A 25,510-nucleotide genomic window follows, 5' to 3' on the forward strand; every position below is an offset into this window, starting at 1 on the left:
GTATTTTTTTAAAGTGTCCGCCCAAGGGACAGCTTTTTTGGATCATTTTTTTCTGATAATCTATAGGGAATTGTTCAATAATGTACAATTTATTGTTACTTAAACACACAGGCCTATACAAAAATGCATTATCCCTTATTTTGTTAATAAATAAGATAAACACTATTTAGTTTAAGGTTGTCAAACACAATAGAGCATGTTCATACGAACGTTCATGTGAACTTCATTCAACTGACTTTATACATCCACTACTAAGCCTTTGAATAAAATAAGTAAAGAAATTGTCAAATGGCTCATAAAGTTTTGGTCTAGTTTGTTGTAGATGTAGTTTATTCCTATGTGTATATAAAAAGAAAAATGTATGTGTATTATGTTCTTGTGTTTATTTTAGAGTGTCCTAATAATTCCAGCCTGACCTCACATGAATTTGTATGATTTTTTTAAGTTAGCAAATTTGTTTAATTTTGTTTGCATGGAATCATACAAAAACGTACGATTATTAGAAAAAAAAACAATAATGAAACTCCACCCTCAGCGCCAACGTCACAGGGGTGAGAGTAAATCATATAAAATGAACGAATGTGAACGTAAAAATCAATACGAATAAGCCACCGTGTAAAATACGTATGAATTGCCCTGAGATTGGGTGGAATGTAAATAATTTATTTTTAAGGTGAATTTTCATAAAAACCTTTTAAAAAGAATACATTGATTAAGTTTTGTGTGCACTGTAAATGTTTTCAAAAACTCATTACAAAATGAATGTTACAGTAAAAACGATAATTGGTTAATTGTAAATAATCTTCAGATATGCAGTTAAAACGGTAAAATATGAAAAAAATAAATCTCACTGTATAATAATGTAAAATGTGTGTTTTTTTAAGGTAATATTTATTATCACACAACATAATTTACAATGAAAATCTATATATTCAACAAACTGATATATATTTTAACAGTAAAATAGGCTGTTTTTTATTTTTGTAATTTACAAATACTTCAGATATGAGGGGGAAAACTTAAAAGATGCATTCTAAAAAATGCAGCATGAAGTTAAAACAACTTGACTTTGCAAGTCAATTCAACCACTCTCAGAAATAAAGGTACAAAAGTTGTCTTTGGGACAGTACCCTTTCAAATACATCTTTGTACCCAAAGAGTGCATATTAGTACTTCAAATGTACATGTTGGCAGTTCAAAGATACATATTTGTACCTATAGTACATATTAACATCTTTTTTAAAGGGTACTGCCCCAGTGACTGCTTTGTACCTATTTTGGCTTTAAAAAGTTGACATAACTTATAATTCAAGTTAAAATTGTTTTACTTAATTTGTTGAGTTAAAGTAACACAAAAATATGATCTATGTGATTCAGATTTGTTATTATATTTTTTTAATAATTATGTACATACTGTACAGGGATTCTAGGTTACATTTTATGTTGTCAAATGAATGTTTATAACATTATTTTAGTGTTATGTGTATTACTCAGATGGTTTTGTGTATAACACTGTGTTCCTCCATTCAAGTATTGGCAAAAGTCTGCACTAAATGCTGGGTTATTTTCAACCCAACGTTGGGTAAAAAAAGGACAAACCTTATATTTAACCCAACAATGGGTTAAAACAACCCAGCATTTTGGCTTGAAAATAACCCAGCATTTTTTTAAAGCGTATGAAAAGGCCACTTGTGAAGAACTTTGATTCCAGTGGTGTAAGGTACAATATATACAATAAACAATAATGTAAAATAACAGTTAATAAAATATGAACAATTTGGAAAACATAGAAATAAAATGTTAATAAAATATAAAAACATACAAAACTTTCCTGTACAACTTTGTATATTGTTCATCGCTTTAAACTGTAAAGAACTGTAAAGTTTACATTTATAACATTATTACATAACTATTTTGGAACCCACACCTGTCTTTTTTCTGTAAAAACAACTGTGTTTCTTAACTGTGTAAAGTATGAATTAACTGAAATAAGAGGAATTTTCTGGTCTATGTAGCCTAAAAACTCAATGGGAGAGCTGCAGAGAGGTGAAGCGAGCTACAACTGTTTACATTAACAATTCAATAACAAGAACAATGGCATGCTAATTGTGGTGGCAACAGTTCCAAGTTGTGACAGCATGCGTGCTCGAAAACAAGTAGTTAAAATGTCCATTCAGTGCAACTTTTTACAGTTTTATCCTCTGGTTTACACGAATTAAAGTGTACTTTTATGTTTAAGCGGCTTTAATGTTTGTAAATTGCGATGGTGTTTAGATTGCGAACTGTCAAATGGGTTAATCGCGATGCTAAAGGTTTTTCCCTTACAAACTAAATAATATAAACGAGTTGCAGAGCGATTAGATAGCCTACATACACTGTGCTTTATTTGGGTTTTTCTGAAAAGTATTTTTAAATATATTTTCATAAGTTCAATAGCTGTCTAAAGTGCCAAAGCAAGAAAATGTTCCGTTGGCTGAAATTTCGATTTGGATCAGTGCATTTGCAAAAGCTTCGTTTTGCTCTGTTAAATAAAAGCTGGCCGTTAATTTTACACACTTAGTAGTACGTGTTGGGAGGGCTCGGACCAAACTGGCGACAACATCGGGTGCCACATTTTGGTGGTCTTGAACATCCATTGCACCTTTGCGCAACAGCCGCTTCTCCGTCGAGAGGTCCTCACGGTGCACAAAGGCAGCTTCCGAGAGGGCAGCGTCAGCGCGAGAGAAACAACCTCGGGACCGCGCCACACCACCCAAACCCGAAACTTCACCCCTTGAGCTGTGTTTTACAAAAGGTAAGAACTCTAGGACAACATCGCGCGTGTTTTTACGCCGCGAGTTGCCCACTCGGGCCCGGAATCGTGCAGCGGACCAGTGTCGTTTCCTATCCTGCCCGAGCGTGGTTGTTTCTCAGAAAATGGCGTCACCGTTCGTGCTGGCTGTGCAACCGGGGAAAACGCACTTGTTCCGCGCGCTTAAATAAGATTCAGAGTTGATCCGGGCTCATACCGACCGTCCGCATCGACAGGGTAAGTCTATGGGCCTGTTTTGGAACGATTGTGGCACTTCATAACAAAATACCGAAGAAGAGAGGACGCGTAAAGGCGGAAGGGTCACCAGACCTGTGCGCCAAAGCCGCTTCGGGAAGATGGCACGGCGCCGCAAAGCGCAGCACTTTATCATTCGGACGTGCCGTGTATTCGTACAAATCCTCTCAGGGGGGTTTAGTGTTACATCGTGTGCGGACATGGCTGTATATTTTGTTGGTTATATGTTGGGAAAGCGCTGCAAGTTACTGGCAACGTCGTCTTTGTATCAGCCTCTCGCGTAGCCCGCCTTTACGCCGCACTCGCTCCCTGGTAAGCATCAGCCCGCGAGCGTGGGCTTCTCATGCCGCTTTAAAGCTCCATTCTGAACATGGGCTCTCCTTCTCCATCAAGTTAATCTGGCCCATTGTGGTCCGCAATAGAGGAGATTTGGCCTGACAATGTAACCGTGTAAAAGAGATTTACAGAATAATGGAGCGATGCAAATTGCGCCGCAAAAAAACGCTAAATAGCCTGAATATTTGAAAAAACCCGGCGACACATCGCTAATATAACCTGGGCTCACATTTTGAAAGAGTTTGGCCAAATGGACTGCGTATGCGCCACGACGTCTCTGAATTGCGCATAGGGGAGAACGCAAACGAAGAACCCTGCCCTTTCCAACAGGTTTTAAAGCGGCTGAAAGGACAGAAATAGGCATTAATAATAAAACCATAGAGTTTTTCATGTGATATTATGGATTGTTCGTGACACACACTCTTTAGTGGTGTGATCGTCTATTTTAAGCAAATGTGGACTTGGTGATGCTCGTCCTGCCACTAGCTTCGTGCGTTCCCGTAGACATGCATCCACAATCTTTCATCACAAGCTGCGGCCTGGACGCGCGTAAAGCTATCATAATACGTCTGTCCTCGTCATCGTGTTTTCAGCGTGACGTTTCAACATTGATTTATAGTCTGTCAGTGCTAAACTTTTGTCAACTTTGGCACTTTCACCCAAATGTTTGGACCCATGTGGGGTGTTTTGATGGGGACTTTTTGTGGAGCTTTGCTTAATTTAAGTTCAGTAGGAACATTTCATAAACGTTTAGTGTTGATTTCTTCTCATATCTGTGTGGATGTCAGGATTATTTGGTAAAATCGTGATATAAAATTATGTTTTTGTTTCGTGTGAAGTAATGCGACCACCAAATTGGTTCAAAACAACTAGGAGACGTCTAGATCTTTGGTAAGAATTTATCAATATTTCAAGTATGGTGTAATGAAAACGACTTTGATATGTTTGACTCGCATCTAAAGGAACTGGCACGAATCGCGTGCCTATCATTTTAAATGATTATTTTTTTTCCGGTCACGTGGCCAAAGTGTCTCTGATGCTTTTGGTGCTGATGGTCATTTGAAGACGTACTCCGTTTATACGAAGCAACGAAATGCATTTGTAGTGCATTTTCAAGCATATACGTTGAATTAGACGGTTTTATCGGTTATTTCGCGCAAGTTGTAATGAAGTTTTCAAAGTACTTGCACCGCGATGAATGCTCAAGAGTCCACAGAGATATACGTGGGACGTACTCATTTGCCTCTCGTTATATAAATCGTATGAGACACATTTGCTTGCCATTAGTTGAATTACGACAACATAAAGCGTGATTGTGGTATTATAAAGCATGTTTATGTACATTAATCCAGTTGTTCGGACACGTGCTCTCTCGTGCACCGTCTGCGACTTCCTGCCTCGCTAATGTTTGGGTAGGATGTAGGCTAATGGTGCGGTCAGGTGTATATCTTTCACTATTACAGCAAAACATATTTTATTAATTACTAGTATCTAACTTTACTGATTAACACAAAACAATCACATAGTGAACAATCTGTGTGAATTAAATCGCAATAACACACCTACATAAGATTACCATGGTAACAATAGTTGATGTAGTGACTGTTTACACACTGTAATATGCAATTGTTGCCTTAAGGATGTATTTCCACTTAATTTGAACACTTTTAAGAAACTAATCCTAAATGTTTTATTATAGTAAAAGTATAGTAACCATGTGGTTTATCATCATTTAATTACATATTTTAGAACTGTTGTTATTGAGGTGAGATTGCTTTGGTTAACTACATACCACTGTTCAACTATGTTACAGTAGTGAAATCATGGTTAGTTTTTCGTAAACCATAAGTAAAGTAATTAGTAAATTTAAAGTAATACGTAAATTTAGTTGGTTATTAGAGACAGATTCATTCAGTATTATTAATTTATTTTTTATTTGAATTTAACCATTTAAACTTAATGTTAAAACACAAATCATTTTTTGAACAAAACTTGCAAATTGTGTCATGCTGTAGTTACTTTTACAAAGTTTGTTTAAATGTATATAAATGTAAAGATTCTTTCTAAATTGGTTTATGAAGTTTTTATGAAATCATTAAATATGAGTAGTCTGCAAAAAGCGGTTAATAAAATGGTAAATTGTAAAAGATGATTGATGGTTAAGACACTACAAAAAATGTAGGGTCGGTTTCCCGGACAGTGATTAGACTATTCCTAGACCAAAATAAATGTAAGACCTGTCTAAACTGAAAACAACTTGAACTAACATATCTTAAAATACATCAGTGCCCTTTGTTTTCCCTCAAAATGAACACAAGTAATGTTTTTAGTAAGGCATTTTTGTTAAAACTAGTTATTTCCTAATTAAACTGAGGCCTAGTCCTGATTTAAGATAATCCCTGTCCTGGAAACCACCCCATAGGGGCGGTTTCCAGGACAGGGTTTAGGTTAATGCAGGACTAAGCCTTATTAATATGAAGTCATTTAAGAAGTTTTTACAAAAGTACCTTAAAAAACACTACAGGTCTGCATTTTAAGACAAAACAATGTAGAGTAGCTCAAACATGCATTTTAGTCTGGGACTAGTATAAGACCTGTCCAGGGAAACCACCCATAGTTTATTGATACAGTGAAATTAAACTTTTGTGCCTTGTGTGTTAGCTTTGACCATCTATGTTCTAGTACACTTAACTATGGAATCACTTACTCGTTCTTTATTTATATTTTCTATAATAGTAAACTTGTCAAAACTATGGCATAACACAAATGTAACTGTGGGATTATGTTGTGTCTAAAAGCATCCACATCAAAACCCTGTTATCTTTATCATTTGCAGTTTAGTCACTTTGCATAGAATTTGCAAAATCGTGGCATTTTATCAAGCAGCTTCTTGAGGTTTCACCCTGAGATGAATTTTAAAGAATGTTGAAGTATTTCGCATCTATTATGGGCTGTTATTGGCTGCCGTTTCTTCCATATCCAGTATTCAGAATAATTAATTTAAAAAGAAAAAATTTTGAGATTTCTAATGAAGGAAATTAATGCGTTTAGCACAAGTATATTTTTGTCTACACAAGTAATTTCAAGCTTTTAAATATACACCTTCAAATGAAACGATTTTTTAAATAAAGTGTTTCGGTCAAGTGTTTCCAAACTTTTGATTGGTAGTGTACTTCCTGGAATCCAAGGACATATACATGCATATTAATATATAAGTTCATAAAAATTCTCAAGTATTTTTACATAAAAAAAAAACTTGTAATCTGGTCCATAGTCTTACTTGATGTATGTTTTTGCTGCCAGTATTTAATGCCGTATTTTCTATACTCATTATTTTGTAAAAAAGACATGCACACAAATCATTTGTAATCAAAATTTTTATTTCAAAATCATTTTGTTTATTTTTGTGCATAAATCTGTATGGTAACTTTTAATATTCATTAAAACTTAGTAAATACAGTCTCTTGTTGGGTAATTTTCAGCTCAGCATTGGGTCAAAAAGGGATAAACCCAGCCGTTGGGTTAAATGAACCCGAATTTTTTTATATTTGAGCCAATCATGGGTTAAACCGACACAGCAAAGGTTAAATTAAAACCCGAAAGGGTTTGTCCCTTTTTGACTCAACGCTGGGTTGAAAATAAAAAATTTTTGTGTGTACGATTAAGAATGCTCTGTCATTCCACATTTTCTTGGGATAACTTTTGATGCATTAAAAATATTTACATAATATTGCTTTGTCCTTTTTAGCACCAAGACATTATGCCTTACACTGACACTTACTGAAAATGTTACCTGGATAAATAGCACAGTGAAAGAAAATGAACGAAATTTGCATCATTACATGAATAATCACAGCGACAGTGACAAACATAAATCATTGTTAATATTCAAATAAGCGTCAGTCATGTTGACTTATTTAAAGCAGATGTTTCTGATTTTGTTTACCCAGTCTATGTTTAATTTTGTGGTGATAGTAATCCTACAAGGTATTGAAGATCTACATTGGCAACCCTGCGTCACGAAATTATGTAGCTATAGTCACGTAATTTTTGATTCTTTTCCGTGACACTGTCATGTTTTTACGTGACCGTATCAAACACTTCTGTTTACCTGTCATTGTCAAGTGTTGTTTACTCAACTGTTTTTTCCTATTTTCAAACCACTGTCGCTTCGGTTTAGGGTTAGATTTGGTGTTTGCATTAGGGTGTCACTTCAAGCATTGTTTTTTTTTTCTATATTTTGATTTTTAAACAATTGTCACCTGGCGTTAGGGTTAGAGTTGGGTTTGGGTAAGGATGTCATTTTATGTAAATCTAACCCTAAATCCTTCGGTAACCCAATGGTAAAAAATAGGACAAAACAGTTGAATAACCAATACGTGACAATGACACGTAAACAGAAATGCGTGGGTCATGGAAAAACGTGGAAAAACGTGACAGTGTCATGTTAAAGAATAAAAAAATTACATGACAATAGGTACGTAATTTCGTGATACTGGGTTGACATTGGACTTAAGATAAAAGTAATTGATTAAATGTGTTCCTGTAGGTCGAACTTGGTAGCTCAACACCAAAAGTTTGATTCCCAAAAAATTAAAATGTATAGGTTAAATGCATATATCTTCATCAAAAGCTTTGAAATGTACCAATTCATTGTCTTCACTCATTAACTTTTTTATTTGTCTACCAGGTTTGTTAAAGCCTAGCCAAAATGGAGGAGAGTTACACTGAAGATCAGGTAAACCTGACTAGTGACAAATGCTGTCAGACGGAGATACTTCAGCAGTGCTGTTGCCAAACGACACAAACCCTTCAAGAGCCCTGTGGAAAAACTCCAGGTAGAAACTCAAAATTTTAAAACATTACCTGTCCAAATGTATCTGTCATTTTACTGCATAGATTACATCTTGTTATATGTTATCTCTTGGTAATATCTGTGGCGAATGAAAGCAACATTTTAAAGCATCATAATGCACATGGAGGCTGTCCAAATGTAGACATTCAGTATCATTTATTATAATTATGTTATGCATTGAATACAGTAATGTATCTATAAAAATAGATCAGTCATTATCATATTAATTATTTTGGGTTATAAAATAATAAATCAGAAGTTATTGCAAGGATCTGTCAGTGTAGTTTAATTCAAGTGTGATGACTTGGTTGTTAAATGTAGGACAATCTCATCCCAGCGTGTCACATTTTTGCATTATTTGCAGTGCTGGAATAAGATTACTGGCGCAGCATGTTGTTATTTGTGTCCTGCAGTGCTGATAATTTCAGTGACCTGGTGCTGTTCGCCTTTATAGTAATTTATGATTATAAATAAATTCAGGCTGTTGTATTGAAGCAGAGATGGGCTCATACACTGGCTTCGGAGTTCATTCCAGGATTAACAATTGATGGAAACATTAAATCAGGATTATATATGAGGAGCTCACATGCAAAAGCCTCTAAACGCTACTAATTTTAGGAGAAATCTTTCTCTCTCTCTCTCACTTGTATAATTTGAGTGACACGTGACTTTTCAAATTAAAATACACATATAAAGCAGGTGAATGACAGGGACGTATCCAGATTAAAATTGCGACATTTATTGGGTTCATGGCAGGAATTAAGTGCACATAGTTTGAATTACCTTGCTAAACTGCCTAAACCAACTACCATGGCACTCTAAGTCTCACTCTTAGCTCCTACAACAGGTTTACGCACTTAACTCCTGTCCACATAGTGGAATAAAAGTCTGTTTTCCCTCATAAGGCACAATCTGAAATTGTTGTTTTGTTTGTATTTAGTGTGTTCGATCGAGCCTGGTGATCCACCACTGCTTCAACAGCAGCTCCAGACATCCAAGTCAGGAATTCTTCAGATCATTGAGTGTTTTCGATCAGGTACTATGAACCCAGAGATGTCATCATTAAGCTCATCCATTTAATTTATCTGTCCTTTTTGAAAGCAAATTACGCAGAGCGAGAAAGATGTTACCAATCAAACGTTTCATATGCACTAGTCAACATTTAAAGTGGATTAGAAAAGTTTTAACAAAATTGTCCTAAGACAAAAACGGGTATTATGAACGTTTTTTATACTTTAAATGTTGAGTAGTATGTGATAAATATAAAATATATATATATTTAATATACAGTTATTAGAAATGGCTATTGATACTAGTTTAACTATTTGATTCTGATATATATGATTTTTATTCAGTTTGATTAGTTTCAAAATTCATTTAAGTTCATAAAAAAAAATTAACATGAAAAACAGTACATATTTTTTATATTAAATATTTTATATAACTCAACTATTTCCCCACCAGCGTTTCTAAAAAAAGTTGCCAGCACCAGCATTTTTGTATGATTTTCACAAAAGTTAATTCCTTACAGAAAATTGTCTTCTTTAAATATATAAACATACAATATATCAAATGAAAGAACAGACCCTCTGCTTTAAAAAAAAAGAAGAAGAAGAAGAAGAAGAAGAATTTAAAGCACAATTAGAGATTTTTTTAAAGAAATTTTGTTAGAGATCAGATTCAAAGCGATGATTAAAACATACACAGAGTTTTTACTGTATTTAAATCAGTGGATGCTTCAGTATTTAATAAGTTGGTTTTAAAAGCGCCACCTGTTGGATAATAGCGGAAATATGGATTGCCGTAACAACTCGTCATTGGCAGGGAAGTTTTCCCTTAATGTAACATTTCACCCATAGAAACATTAATCTTTTTTTGAAAGTGCGTCATATTTGTAGTATTTGGTGCCTATTTGACAGAGAAAAGGGGTGTTTGTAGTCTCACCCCCTCAACACAGATATTGGACTTCCTGCAATCAATGTTGCAAAATGATGATTTTTACATCATTGAAAGAAGGAAGTGCAACACTGAAATCTGTATTTCTCCTGTCTCGGCAGCAACTGAGGAAATGATGCACGAACATTCAAAAACATGACTGGGGTTCTAACTATACAAAGCTTAATGCAAAGGGTGAAGTGTCCCTTTAATTGACGAGATAACTTGCAGGGAAAGAGTTAATATTACTGTGCTTACCTGCCTTATATTTAATATAAAGAGCTCAGATGCAAAACCCTGTTGATATTACGCAGTGCCCGAAAATAGTCCCCTGCTATTGAAAGTTACCAAGGGGACTATTTTCAGGCGCTGCGTAATATCATTGCATCTCCTGCAACCATGTTACAGCAGCAAAGTCCTTGATTATTACGCCAGAATGAAAGTATTGTTCCTAGCCATATCGGCCTAGAAAATCACAACTTTTAATTTTCCGTCGGTCTTAGCACACAATGTTAATTATATAGGAAAAATATCGAAACTCTGGTTATTTTTTAAGCAATGCTAATGGTCTAATCAAATTCAATGGATTGTGCTAAGCTTTGCTAAAAGTCGTACTGCCAGGCCCGGAGATCATCTGAATGGATTCCAAAATGGTAAAAATCAAATGTTTAACTTCGGGGGAGCTGGAAAATGAGCATATTTTCAAAAAAAAAAGTTTAGTGTTAAACTTATAATTGTTTAAAATATGCAAAATCAATGTTTTATACCCAGCCCTAATAGTTATGTAGTGTAGAATACAGGACCAGTAAGATTTTACTGCCAGCACAGCATGGCCACTATAACCTAACACTTTATTTATATATTTTCAGAAGTAACCATGTTGTCATTGTCCAACGCTAAAGGTGTTTGCCTTAATGTGTGTAGGTACAGCTCAACTCAAAAACATGCTGTTAAAGGAAGTTGACACCATATTTGAGTGCAAACGCTGTCGAAGTCTCTTCCGTGGACTACCAAATCTGGTCACACACAAGGAATTCTACTGCTTTTCACGGCAACCTCAGTCAGATGGTATGTACATGCATTCAACCACCTCAACTAGCAACACCAAGGTCATGGGTTCAATTGCACCTTTGTGTAAAATTGTAAAGCTTGAATTCATTTTGTTTAAAAGCATCTGCCAAATATATAACGTACATTATGGGCCAAAAGTGATGTCTGGGGGGAAATTTGTTTCATTTTTTATTTTAATGCCCCCTCAGGTTAGATCAAAGCATCAAAGGATGAATTGTAGGGTACAAAATGGACAGAATAAAACTAAAGTTTTATGCAAATATATTAAAATAAAAAGCTCACAGGTAATGAAGCATGCATTGACTACTATTTTGTAGTCATAGTCCTGGGCTATGTTTTTATAAAGTTTTTTTGCCAAGCCTCCTTAAATTCTTCTCAAAGCTGAACTTTAACAATTACAAACATATTACAAACAAAATTTGTATTAATCTTTAACAAAATATTTGAATAAAGGGATATGCCAGTCCAAAGTCATGACATCACTGTTGGTCACTACTGTACATCTATCTACTTGTTTTTTTTCCTCTACTCAGTATGGACGTTACAATAATGGTTGTCTCTTTGACACAAATCTTGAAAAATGTAATGGATCATATTATTTCTTTCAGATCCCTCACAAGGTGGGCAAAGCCAGGCCATCAAAGAACTTCTTCAAGCCATCTATCCCCAGAAAGACGGCACAGAGCATGTCATTCATCTGGAGGCCATTGAGACCAACCCTAATGCAGTGTTCCAGCATGTGTCAGAGGGTCACGAGGCACCCGAAATCCCAACCGTTGCCTCCAGCGCTGAGAGCCCAGTGCCTGTAAAGAAAAATCGGCGCAAGTCTATTTTGGCACCCAAAAAGGTCCAACAGTCAGATGTTGAGGAGGAGATGGAAAACGAACCAGAAGAAGTGCCCACTAAAGAGGGTCCAAGCTCGGAAGAGCCAGAAAACAATGAACAGGCCGAAGGAGAGGAAGAGGAAGAAGAAAGTGCCACCTCTGAAATAAAGGAGATGACGATCTCTTGCTGCCTTTGCGGAAAAGATTTCTGCTCCAGGCGCAGCATTCGCCGCCATTGCCGCAAAGTGCACTGGCAGAAGCTGGAGGAGTTGCGCAAGTTCACCGAGACACGCACGGTTCCTATCAGCCTTCTGTCTGTGGTGAAGGACAAGTGTTCTCCTCCCTTTGAACCAACTCCATCTCCTGGAAAAAGCTGCCCTGTGTGCAAAAAGTCCTTCGCCACTAAAGCCAACGTTCGTCGGCACTTTGACGAAGTCCATCGTGGCTTAAGGCGGGACTCGATCACACCGGAAATCGCCACGAGACCCGGCCAACCTCTTTTACTCGCTCCCCCTGCACCAAAGCCGGCCAGCTGTCCTCCGAAGCAGGAACAGACGCAGAACAACCTGACAAATTGTCGCTGCAAGCTGTGCAAGAGGAAGTACAGCTCGCAAGTAATGCTTAGGAGGCACATGCGAATCGTTCATAAGATACACACTCTAGAAAACGGTTCTACCGCAAACCGCAGTCTATCGAAACAAAAATCCAAAACGAAGCACAACAATAAAGACAAGGGCAGCACAAAGAAACATGGTTCCTACAACAAAACAGCAAAAGCCACGGAGAACAACGGGGGGAGTTTTGACTTTCGAAGGATCTTCTGCTGGTTGTGCAAACGTCAGTTCAGTACCGGTCAGAACCTGAGCAAGCACATCGCCGAGCTGCACACGGACGGATCCGACAGCATCTACATCAAGTTTTACCGCTGCCCCATCTGTAGATACGAGTCGAGGCGAAAGCGTGACGTCATCCGACACATTACTGTGGTTCACAAGAAGTCGTCGCGTTATCTGGCTAAGGTCATGCCTGCTTTGGAGAACCAGGCGGTGAAGAAACCTGCCGAGGCGATCCTGAGCAGCAACAAGAAAATTAAGGACGAGGGAGAGAGTGACAAGCACGACGGACAGGACAGCGACGAGCAAGAGCCACCGGCATCCCCAAACCCTCATATGCAAGATCCTGCTGTGTCTTTCAAAGCCAAGAAACAAGAATCCCAAACATCCCCCAATACTCGAAAAAATTCTGCTCTCACAGCGCTCAACACGGGCAAACATGATTCTCCTCTCCAAGTGTCCAAGAACCCGCACGTCACACGGAGTCATAATCTTATGAAGGGGTCGCCCATCACCAGAAGCCAGGAGTCGTGCACTGAGGTTAGGGTAACGAAAAACTTTTCCCTCCACGCGTGCGATATGTGTGGCCGCGCGTTTGCCAAAAAGGTCTACCTTGAGACGCACAGACGAAGACATAAGACCGCCATCACAAGTGGGAACAAGCTACAAGGACGAAGCACTCGATCAAAGGCCCTCATTTGGTAAGGTCCTTCTCTGTGTAATCAGAAAAGCATTTAATTCAAAGTAGGGATGCATAATGATTAATCGCGATTAATCTATAGCAGAATAAAAGTTTTTCTTAACATCATATATGTGTGTGAACTGTGTACAATAATTATGTATATATAAATATGCACACATGCATGTATAATTTGAAGAAAAAAATATGTATATATTAAGTATTTATATTTACATATAATATAAATTATACATAAATATACAAATATATATATACACATGTAAACATTTCTTAAATATATATATGCATGTGTGTGCATTTATCTATACAAAGTTATCATACAAAGTTCACACACATAAGATCTAAACAAAAACTTTTATTCTGCTATAGATTAATCGCGATTAATCATTATGCATCCCTAATTCAAAGCATTCACAAGTTTATTGGTGATACTGGTTTAAATAGTTGAAAAAGTCTCATGATGGGATAGATCTGAAGTAACTACGAGACGTAGTGGAGGATGAGACGAGAGAGGAGAGGCGCTATTTTACTTTGTGTAAAGTTATAAAAATATTATATTTTTCTTACAAAATCACACCAATTACCCTCAGAATGCCTTTATTAACCCACGCATGGATTACTTTTGTAAAGGATGGATAGACTTTTTTGGGCTTAAAATTAGAAGCACCATTTACTTCCATTATAAAGCTTGAAACAGCCGGGATATTTTCTAATATAACTCCGATTGATTTAGTCTATAAAAAGATAATCGCATACAACGAAAATGGATTGAGGGGGAGTAAATAATTTCGATTTTTGAATCAACTATTCCTTTAATGCCATTGGGTCTGATAAATAACTGGTTTCTGTGACTTCTGAGAACTGCAGTGGTGAGGAACATGAACAAGAAGTCCAAATTTCAGTTCCTCACAAAATGTTATCACATGGTTTTGGGTGACTTGAAATATAGTATGTAAGTTATATTGAATACTTTCGTGTTTTTTTTCCTTTTTGGAGCTTTATAGCTTTTGAACACTTTAAGCATGTATTGCATAGAAATAAGATGCATCAGTATTTTGTTAAAGTTAGAGATGTTCCGATACCATTTTTTTCTTCCCGATACCGATTCCGATACCTGGGCTTAGGGTACCGGCCTATACCGTGCACTGATTTCGATACAAAATCTCCTTTAAAACCACTAGTGTAGCCACAATGTAGTGAAATAAGAGACTTGAGTGTCACCATCGTGTTTTTCGGGGTGAAGCATCTTCAAATGCTATAAGAAGTTACTCCTTTTAAAGTTATTAATACTTGTGCAACCCATTGAAAATGCAGCATGGCATATGAGACATGTCAACGTTTTATTAGTCTGAAATACTAACAAACAGCGGATATACGACTGCATGCTTTTATTTCTTCGCTGCTCTAAGTAAACAGTGGTTGCGTCACGCATGTGTTAACTTCCTGGTGTTTGCATTCCGAGCAGCGAAGAAGAGATGAGTTTCGCTTTGCAGCGTTAGCTTTAGCATTAGCTATAACAAGCTTTACTAGGTTTATTAAGAAAATGGTATCACATCGGTACATGGGTTCAAGTACTCGCAGATTCCGATGCTAGAATTTTATGTGTTATCGGCCGCATTTCCAGTATCCGAATCGGAACAACCCTAGTTAATGTCTGTGTAAAGTCATTTTAGAATTGTTATTACAAATGTTAGAAACGTATTGCTGAGACTGTGAACTACGTAATACTTAATTGTGAAGTAACAGTTTTTAACATTAGTGTTCAGGATTATTTGGGCGGGGCTAAAATGGTGGCTTGATGACACACTGGAGCCACCAAGCATGGCCCCACCCCTAAAACAATCACAAGTATTCATTCAGGTTGCAGCTGTATTTGAAAGTTGAGAGAGATGGCAGGTTTCCCCGTGAGTGGGTGTGGTTTCAGCACTGACAGTGGACACGCCCCCAGCATTTGACAGCAGAGAATCCTGCGTGTTTTTTCAAGATTTACCAACTTATTTACTTGCAATGTTTTAATCATTCAGATTTGGCTGGGTGGTTAATAAAAATAATTCTGTGGTGTAACAAACTAAGAACACATTTAATATCAGACTTTAAACATCTTGAACAAGGGTCAGATTTGTAAAGACATAAGAGTTGATGATAATTGCATTTTCACTTTTGAGTGAACTGTGTTTTTTAATATATATGCCTTTGTAAAGGACACAAACATCATTTTTTTAATCAATCCTGTTGACTTTAGTCAGCCTGTTGTTATATATACTGACACTGATTTTTTTCTTTCCTTCTTATAGATTAGTTTTTCCCTGAACACATAGCACATTTGCACTGGATCCCATGGATGGGTTTATCTCCATGTGAAAGAAGAGATAGCGATATGGACAAGCTTAGGAGTAGAAAGCAGAGGACAACTTTTGCTTAAAGGACTGAGCATGAACTGCACCAAAAATTGCGTTTCCAACTTTCTACTCTAGATGGCGCTGTTACAAAACTAATGCTATTCAATCTCCAAAAAGAAATGTATCCTCATTTGATCAAAATCAGTTTATTTGGTTTATTGTTGGTGTTAAACTTGTTTAACATCTTAATCAACTTTCAAAATTAATTTGTACATAGATTGTTTTTTTAATCTCTCCGACAGACTAAAATACACAAGGAATGTTTCATAAAAGGACTCCCATGTAAAAAGTTTAGGAGGTGACTGTATAACTTCCTAGAAATGTACAGCATGCCTAACTAATGTTTATTAACCATAAGTAGATAAAGTAATGTAACTGCTTAATATTTTCTTGATGCGTGATCACCTCTCTAATCAACTATGAATTGAAATGCTGCTAATTTGTTAGAAATCTACCCTCATATTTCTTCTACCCTTTAAGTCAAAGCCTACACATTAAGCTGCTCAGGATGTGTCTTACTTAAAAACCAAGATTTTGTTTTTTTAAACGGCTAAAAGTTTGTGTTAGTCTTACTTAAGGTTGCTACTGTGGCTAAAATGAAATAGAATGCTATTGTATCTGCTTAGTTTGGTAGCCTACTAATAACTAAAAATGTTAAGAAAATAATTTTCAAGTTTTAGTAGATGGCTCCCGTTATTGCTTTGAAATAGTTATAATGGTGTAACTGGCATTTAAGCTAAAGCTAAGTTAATTGCAAGTACCATTTGTTTTAGTTGGAGTGCATGCAGAATGCTTATCAACCCTTAGTTTGTGGCTACTTTATGAAAAGCCAAAACCTAGAACCTTACTGATGGTGTACTGCACTCCTTTTTATTTGCAAAATCCTGGTATAACCTTGCTTGCAGTAGGAGTTTTTTGTCCAAATAAAGATAAAAAAGCCTTGTCTGAGTTTTTGTATGTTGTTCTTTCACATCTTTGCATCAATAATAATGTTTGAGCTGTATTTTTCCTTATTACTTTCCTTATTGAAATCAAGATTTTAAAATGTTTTGTCAGGATGTACAAAGTGCTGAAAAGGGTTCTTTGCATTACTGCCATACAAGAACCCCAAAACATTTTTTGTTCTCCAAAGAACATTTTAAAGGCTATCAAAAAAAAAAAAAACATTTTACCTCACATTTTTATTGAACAAGTGACAACCAAAACATTCCAGAGATGTTAAAGGTTTTTCATGAAACCATAAAGTCTGACAAAGAAAATATAAGGAAACATGAAGTGTATGGGTCCATAAGGACAGACAGCAGACGACTCCGGGCCGGATCTGCATTGGATCCGGGCCGAAGTCAGTGGATCCGGTACCGTTCTGGCCTGGAGTCATCTGTTGTTAAGAACCATAGAACCTTTCTAATGCAAAAAAGGTTTTTAAGACTAGAAAAGTGTTTATCACATTAAAGTGCACCTATTTTTGTTGCTAAAACAACGTTATTTTGTGTATTTGGTATAATACAATGTGTTCATGTGGTTTATGGTTAAAAGCACATTATTTTCCACATACCGTACATTTTTGTAGCTCCAGATTTCACTCTCTTCCTGAAATGCACGGATTTAAAAAACGCTGTGTTCCTGATTGGCCAGCTAATCTGTAAGTTGTAATTGGCCTGAATACCTCTGACATCAGCCGGAAACTTGATGCTCCTCACCATGTTTAAAAGATTTGGTCACAGTGCAATGCTAACAGGATTTAACTTACAGGCTATGAGTTCGAAGCGGTAAGAATTATGATATTGTCGGTCTTGTCTACATCACCCATCCCAGAAAGTAAACTGTTGCCTACAATTCATGTGTTTGTTCTAGTCCAAGAAAACAGATTTACGTTGGAGACAACGCGTCATCGTTTACTTTGGGGTTTGTACCTTTTGCTTATCTTTAACATACACACCAAAGGAAATGTTAAATCATGACTCGGACCATTTGTGCTCTTTAAATCTCAATAAAAAGAAACATCTAAATCACTTTATCTATAATTGCAGTTTACGGCTTTATCTCATATATCAGTTTTTATTTATTTATTTTCCCTAGATGTCAAGTCAGCACAAGTTGTCAATATCTGTTGCTTAAAACAATATAAAAAAATTAGATGCTAACCTTCATGCATTCTGTGTTTGAAAATCATTTACTAAAGCAAATTTATTATAGTAAAAACAAATTCCATTAGGTTTTTTATTAGTTTTTTGTAGCCAAAAATCGAGGGGAAAACCCTGGAGTTATATCTATAAAGTGATATTAAGCATATGTGTAAAGTCAAAACATTTTGTATGAGGTATGACAAATAAAACCAACATAAAGAACAAATGCAAGTGTAAAGATTAAACATGATGTACATCAAAAAGATAAGCACCAGCGAGTTAGCCAATATAAAGTATTACAACATGACCTTTAGCTAAACAAACTAGTACATGTGTCTTTTCTCAAGAGATCTGGAGTTCTTATGAACAGCTTGGATGTATTGGTAAATTTCTTAAAAGTGAGAAAGTAAAGTCAGTGATTGGTATGCAAGGCGTGTTTGCATTTTACCCTATTTTATTTACCACATAAATCACGAGACCAATAACTGTTCTCTGTATATGTGAGCGGTAACATTCAATTCAAGTTACATAACTTTAATGCATGTTTCGGCAATGTTCATTTATCTCTGTAGTCTCACCAGTGTTGCCAGTTTTGCTATTAGATGTAGCACTTTTTTGACCTCTTACAGAGATAGTTCACCCAAAAATGAAAACTCTGTTATCATTTTTCCACTCTCATGTTGTTATAAACCTGTATGAATTTCTTTTTTCTGATGAATACGAAGAAAGATATTTAGAGGAATGTTTGGAACCAAACCGATCATGAGCCCCATTCACTTCCATAGTAGGAAAAAGAATACTATGGAAGTGAACGGGGCTCATGTTTGGTTACAAACATTCCTCAAAATATCTTCCTCCGTGTTCCTCAAAACAAAGAAATTTATACATGTTTGTAACAACAAGAAGGTGTGTAAATGACGGCAGATTTTTCATTTTTGGGTGAACTATCCCTTTAAATGCCCTTACGAAAATTAACTACAGTTTTATTACAGTTTAAACCAAAAACATGGTTACTATAACCACAAAACAACCATGGTTTTCAAAAACCATAAAATTAAACCATGGTTAGTGTAGTAAAACCATGTTTTTGCTGATAGTAATCAATAGGCTACACCTAAAAACATTACCGCAATAAAACCGTGGTTAATTTTTGTAAGGGTGGGTCGCGTTCAGTCACTATTTTTTCTCGTTTCATCGACAGAACTGGAAATATGTAGATGATATCGACTTTTTGTAGTCGACTGTATTTAAACAGTGAGCAGTGATAGTAGCAAAACAGACACATACCGTACAACAGGTAACATACATTTCGACACTTACTTGGCAGAATGCAAATACGACCCTATGCGTCATGAATATGCTAAGTAGCGCGTGCCGTCATCTGACGACATTTAGCGAATTACATAAAAAATTAAGCATTCATTGCGTTAATGTCCTGTATTTGTTCATGTTAGAAGATGTAGCTCCGTTGTATCCACACTAGATGGCGCAATTTCATAATCAGACCAGCAGCTATCGAAACCGCTCGATCTCTGCAAGCAAACCTACAGCTGTCAGACCAAACTGATCATTCAGCATACCGTTGTGTGCCTCTTACCAGTAATAACACTTAAATAGATCTTCTTCTACTACCTACGGTGCGTTATAGCACCGCACGTGGACTAATAACAAACGTCAAATTCTCATTACTTTAATCTGATTGTTTAAAAATGCATTTCAGAAAATAAATCCTTCTTTTTACTTGTAATGCAGACTGATGAACTCCAGTTGATGACTTGATGGCTAAGAAAGCGTCCAAATTATTGGACCAATCATGACGGAGTGGGAGTATTTGAGCTCGTGAGCCCCGTGTCCCTCCCAGCAGCATCAAAGCGTCAAGCGATCAGCGCGCGAGCGAGGAAGCGAGCGGCAATAGAAGCACGAGCGCAGCCACCTGCAGGTACGCAAATATGATCACATTATTTCCATATCTTTGCAAAAACAACTGAGGCGGTCGAGCTATTCTGATAGAATGCGTTTTATAATTGTTTCATTGTTGCAATGCAGTTTGACAGGAACTGGTGTTATTAAATTACGATGTGATGCTCATTATTTTTTTTATAAACAACTGCGTTTTATAGCAATGTCATGAGTGTTAGAGCGAACAGGTGCCGGTCAAAATGTTTTAAAGTTTCATGCAATATCAGTAATAACAGCAGCAGTGACGTGAACACAGTATGTGCAAAGCTATTTCTTCATCACAAAAAGATGATGCATTGATGCGAGTTCTTATGCAACATCATTGGCTGTTCATTCGGACTTTTTTCTAATCTGTTAAAATTTTTTAGGTATGAAAATCGTATTTGCTTTAATTTAAGATTGCAACAATCATTACAATGCATTTGGACTTACTAGGAAGTACCTAATTCTCATTAAAATGAAGGAATCAATTAAAAATGACTGAAAGATTACAAATAGATATGCATTTTGTTATATTTGTTTTGTATGCTTTCTTTTTGTGTCTTGTACTGGACTGTATCGATTCAAATGATTCCGGTCAGCATTGACTGAGAAGATGCAAGTACATATTCATTAAAGGCATTTGTGAGCACTAAGGTTTAGAAAATAATTGATTGACGGAAGCTTTTGTATGTGCGTGTGTCTATCCCTTGTGAAAAGATGACTTATTTTATAAAATAGAAAATTATGACATGCACATTTATGCAGAAACATATGCATGCTTTAGAGTAAATGGTCAGATTTGTTTCAGCAAATTTATCACATTTTTTCTCACTAAGAAGCTGTGCCGCATGTGTGTGTTCTAATAAATAATGTGTCTGGTCTTTGCTGACGAAAGCGTATTCTTCTGCTCTTCCCTTTCTCGTAGGATTCCCATGGGCTGTGACCTCTGTAAGTGAATGCTAGGACTATGTGATCACCCATATTCCACTATTCCACTACTTGCCCACAAAAAAGTACAAAATACCAAGACCCAACCATACAAACCCAATGCTTTTCTCATTGTTGGATTCCAATATCTGCTACACAGTGGCTCCAGTGAGGAGCACTGATGACCTGCTGCAGTCAATGCTCCCAGCTGGCTTCCCACCACTTTAACTCCTTGACACACTGCTACCCCATTGCTGCTTGCTTATCTGGTTCCTCTCATAGCCCTATGCCGCCATGGTGAGGGCATTAGAATGGTATGGCGGTTTTCTTTTGCTGACGGGGCTGGCCAGTTCTGTCGGCCAGCGCGCTGATCCCTTGACACCCCCTGCTCCCGAGTATGCCCATTCTATTCGACTGGACGGTGACATCATCCTGGGAGGTCTTTTCCCGGTGCATGCGCGAGGTGAGCATGGCGCCCCCTGTGGGGAATTGAAGAAGGAGAAGGGGATTCATCGATTAGAGGCCATGCTCTTCGCTATCGACCTCATTAACAAAGACCCTGACCTGCTGCCCAACGTAACGCTGGGGGCGCGCATCTTGGACACCTGCTCACGCGACACTTACGCGCTGGAACAGTCGCTTACGTTTGTACAAGCACTCATCGAGCGGGATTCTTCAGATGTACGATGCGCCAGCGGCGAGCAGCCAATTTTTTCCAAGCCGGACAAGATCGTTGGTGTGATAGGCGCTGCGGCTAGTTCTGTGTCCATCATGGTGGCCAACATTCTACGCCTGTTTAAGGTATTTCCATCGTACACTTCACAGATATCAAATAAAGTTGCATTCAGTCATTTTTCCATATAGTTAAAGTTATGGCACTAATATATAAGACTTAAGTCATAGAAGCCAAACTAATTATGGGTATTTTACATGGAGCGGGTCATGTCATGGGGGTCGCCATGTTGAGGTCACATGACCAACTTATCTGTTATTGGACACTTTTGCTTGAAAATAAATTATTCATACTATTTCTTTAAATTTGTGTGTGACCCTTCAACTGTGCCTCTAGGTGTCAGTGTATGACCAAGACAGTTGCCGTGTTGGCCGACACAACGTTAACAAAAATGACTGAGTGCACTTTAAATGCGAAGAGAATCCCTTGAAAGCTCAAGCTTGCTGGCAGCTGTTTCCAGACTTTTGGTGGACATAGTAGCCTGTAGTAGCATCCGTTGCGAAAGCTAATCAATAATCACTTCAGCAGTCTCTTAAACAGTAAACAGGGACCGACTCATGAATATATATGACTTAAAATTTCCGTTAAAGGATCCCCAGTAGCATTGAACCACTGGACTCGATGATGTTACCGGATTTCCTTTTTAAACTGAATAAATTCCTGTTATCTGCTGGTTAGGCTGTGCAGAAATTCTCTCCTTTAAGGTTTATTTAAAAAAAGCCACTGGGTTATCTTATGTTTCATGTCTCATTAATATTTGAGCATCTGTTACAGATGCTAAATATAGCTGGCTTGTAATTGGATCAAAGAATTGGTGCTGTATATATCCCAAGAAAGAATTCCCCTTTTTAACTGGTACACGCCATGCCTTCTGAGATTATAAAAATAGGATTGGGTTTTGAGAAGAAAGACGATGGTGTCTGGATGCCTTGTTTTTACTATTCTTGGAGTTTGCTCTTAAAGGATTAGTCCATTTTCTTAAAAAAAAATCCAGATAATGTACTCACCACCATGTCATCCAAAATGTTGATGTCTTTCTTTGTTCAGTCGGGAAGAAATTATGTTTTTTGAGGAAAACATTCCAGGATTTTTCTCATTTTAATGGACTTTAATGGACCCCAACACTTAACAGTTTTTTTAACGGAGTTTCAAAGTACTCTAAACGATCCCAAACGAGGCATCTAGCGAAACGACAAAAAAAAGAAAATGCCAGCGCGACCTCACGTTATTGCGTAATGAGGTCGAAAGGTCACGCGTTACATATATGAAATGCGCATTTGCAGACCATTTTAAACAATAAACTGACACAAAGACATTAATTAGTATCATTCCACATACAACAATGTCGGAATGGTCCTCTTTCTCCACACTGGGGCGTAGTTTCGCATACGTCATCCGTGACCTCTTGACGTGATGACGAATTACGTGAGGTCGCTTTTTGCTTCACAGGACCGTAGATAGACGAGAAGTTGTGGTTAAAAGAGCATTTTTTTTTTCTTGTCAAAAATGACAATCGTTTCGCTAGATAAGACCCTTATGCCTCGTTTGGGATCGTTTAGAGTCCTTTGATACTCCGTTGAAAAAAACTGTTAAGTGTTGAGTTAAGTGTTAAGTGTTGGGGTCCATTAAAATGAGAAAAATCCTGCAATGTTTTCCTCAAAAAACATAATTTCTTCTCGACTGAACAAAGAAAGACATCAACATTTTGGATGACATGGTTGTGAGTAAATTATCTGGATTTTTTTAAGAAAATGGACTAATCCTTTAATATGATCAGTCTAATGTGTTTATCAGATGCTAGGAGTTACTACAGAAAAACACAGTGCTGTATAGTTCAATAGCACTTCAAGCAATTGAGTTGAAGCTCATTGCATGGATCTAAGAAGCTTTAACCGCTCTGCAAAAGTGAAATGTCTGACTCAGTCAGCATACTATGCTCATTCTGCCCGTTCATTACTCTCTGATTGGCTGCTGAATTGTTTTTACATTGCGCATCCATTATTTAAATTAAATATTGAACATGTTTAGGCAATTTTTTTATGGCAGAAAAAGTACACAGATCAATTTAAGCTGAATCAGTAAATGCTTGAGTCGCCTTGCTGCATAAAGAGTGGAAATTTACCTGATATAAAGTAGAAAATGTGTAATTGGATGACGCTCCCTAAAATTCTACCTTTCACCGCCTTCCTCTTATTGATCTGCAGTGGCTGGACATTTGAAAGCAATACTTGCCATTGAGTTGTCATTGAGTTGGTTTTGGTCTTGGATTGATTGTGGCCAAAGGTTGCAAAAGGCTTAATAAGTGAAACAAAACAGTAAATGTCCTGCTGAGAGTGCTGTTCTGGTCCTATATTGAACCTCTTGGAAATGCCTCTTGTCCAATCAGTCAGTCTACTGTAACTTGTATAATAAAAGACAAGTAAAGATGGATTCAGTAAATCCCAACTACATAAATCTTCGGTTGTCCAAACAGCAGTTCAGCTCACCAATGGAAGCATTTAATCACAGACAGGTAAAAAGAAATGGGAGAATAAATTAAACTGTCACACTGGCTGCATGTATTTTTTAGCAGCTTGCCGACTGAGAGGTGTGAAATATTTTCATGAATATTTCATGAAAGGGAAAAATAAAAGAGACATCGGAAAGCGCTTTTCAATAATGGCTTCGTATTGGTCACCGTTGCGACAGGTCTTGTCAGCCAGAGGTGATGCCTGGCTCATTCATCTAGCTTGTAACACAGACGTGGTACAACAGACAGTGTGACCGCGGTAGACCAGAGATCACAGTCAAGAGCTGAAGTACTGATAAAGGATTTTGAGATAATGGTGGAGTTGTATGTGTTCAGCACAGAACATCTTAGGGTTCAAGTGAAAACATAAAAGCATTTGATTTTTCAAGCATTTGTAATTTAATTGACTTGAAATTGTGGGATGTTGTTTGGTTTGATTCTACTGTGATTTAATAAAAGGGATAGTTCACCCAAAAATGAAAATAATGTTATTAATGACTCACCCTCATGTCATTCCAAACTCGTAAGACCTCCGCTCATCTTTGAAAACACAGTTTAAGATGTTTTATATTTAGTACGAGAGCTTGTTGACCCCCTCATTGAAAATCTATGTACAGTATACTGTCCATGTCTAGAAAGGTAATAAAAACATCATCAAAGTAGTCCATGTGACATCAGTGGGTCAGTTAGAATGTGTTGAAGCATCAAAAATAAATTTTGGTCCAAAAATAACAAATATTACGACTTCATTCAGCATTGGCTTCTCTTCCGCATCTGTTGTGAAGCACATGTGCGAGACTTAAGTCACATGACTGCAGTGACGCCGATGACGTGTTATCCTCAGACATGTTTGGAAAGTTTTTTTTCAAACTTACAGCGTGCGGCTCCCTCAGACTGTAAACGAAGCCTGGGCGCGCAAACCCCCCCCCAAAAAAAAATAGCTGGGGTGCACCAGATAACACGTCATCTACGTCACTGCAGTCATGTGACTTTAGTCTCGCGCATGCACTTCACAACAGACGCAGAAGAGAAGACAATGTTTAATAAAGTCTTCATTTTTGTTATTTTTGGACCAAAATGTATTTTTGATGCTTCAACACATTCTAACTGACCCACTGATGTCACATGGACTTCTTTGATGATGTTTTTATTACCTTTCCGGACATGGACAGTATACCTTTATTTGATTTTCAATGAAGGGTCAGAAAGCTCTCGGACTAAATCCAAAACATCTTAAACTGTGTTCCGAAGATGAATGGAGGTCTTACGAGTTTG

At 37.1% G+C, this 25,510-nt stretch overlaps 2 protein-coding genes across 9 annotated transcripts in view; both read left to right on the forward strand.

Annotated features, from left to right (window-relative positions):
* Positions 1–2,596: 2,596 nt before the first annotated feature.
* znf800a (zinc finger protein 800a) lies at positions 2,597–16,942 on the forward strand. 5 transcript variants are annotated; one of them, XM_065292062.2, is made up of 6 exons: positions 2,599–2,794; positions 8,073–8,220; positions 9,178–9,273; positions 11,097–11,240; positions 11,852–13,601; positions 15,895–16,942. In XM_065292062.2, coding segments are annotated over exons 2-6 (2,118 nt in total). In that variant the 5' UTR covers positions 2,599–2,794; positions 8,073–8,093; the 3' UTR covers positions 15,896–16,942. The 5 variants fall into 5 exon arrangements, with proteins under 5 accessions (XP_065148129.1, XP_065148134.1, XP_065148130.1 ...); XM_065292057.2 differs by lacking the exon at positions 15,895–16,942 and having other exon boundaries at positions 2,597–2,794; positions 11,852–13,605; XM_065292058.2 differs by lacking the exons at positions 2,599–2,794; positions 15,895–16,942 and adding an exon at positions 2,836–3,028 and having other exon boundaries at positions 11,852–13,605.
* A 2,919-nt stretch (positions 16,943–19,861) lies between these two features.
* grm8b (glutamate receptor, metabotropic 8b) overlaps positions 19,862–25,510 on the forward strand; it is a 192,303-nt gene continuing 186,654 nt past the window's right edge. For 2 of the 4 annotated variants that reach the window (XM_073813232.1, XM_073813233.1), the window contains exons 1-2: positions 19,863–20,064; positions 20,992–21,794. In XM_073813232.1, the coding sequence (XP_073669333.1) occupies positions 21,288–21,794 (507 nt within the window). In that variant the 5' untranslated portion in view covers positions 19,863–20,064; positions 20,992–21,287. Of the gene's footprint in view, positions 20,065–20,991; positions 21,795–25,510 lie in introns of all 4 variants that reach the window. The other 2 variants (XM_073813231.1, XM_065292056.2) reach the window with 2 other exon arrangements.

The sequence above is a fragment of the Paramisgurnus dabryanus genome, chromosome 23 (assembly GCF_030506205.2).
Source record: "Paramisgurnus dabryanus chromosome 23, PD_genome_1.1, whole genome shotgun sequence".
Lineage (NCBI taxonomy): Eukaryota > Metazoa > Chordata > Actinopteri > Cypriniformes > Cobitidae > Paramisgurnus > Paramisgurnus dabryanus.

Excerpts from the sequence above, each read along its gene's own strand:
- znf800a (XM_065292057.2), top strand. The coding sequence starts at position 8,094 with ATGGAGGAGAGTTACACTGAAGATCAGGTAAACCTGACTAGTGACAAA. Across the intron at positions 9,274-11,096 it reads CATTGAGTGTTTTCGATCAG|GTACAGCTCAACTCAAAAAC; the intron begins GTACTATGAACC and ends TAATGTGTGTAG. Across the intron at positions 11,241-11,851 it reads ACGGCAACCTCAGTCAGATG|ATCCCTCACAAGGTGGGCAA; the intron begins GTATGTACATGC and ends TATTTCTTTCAG.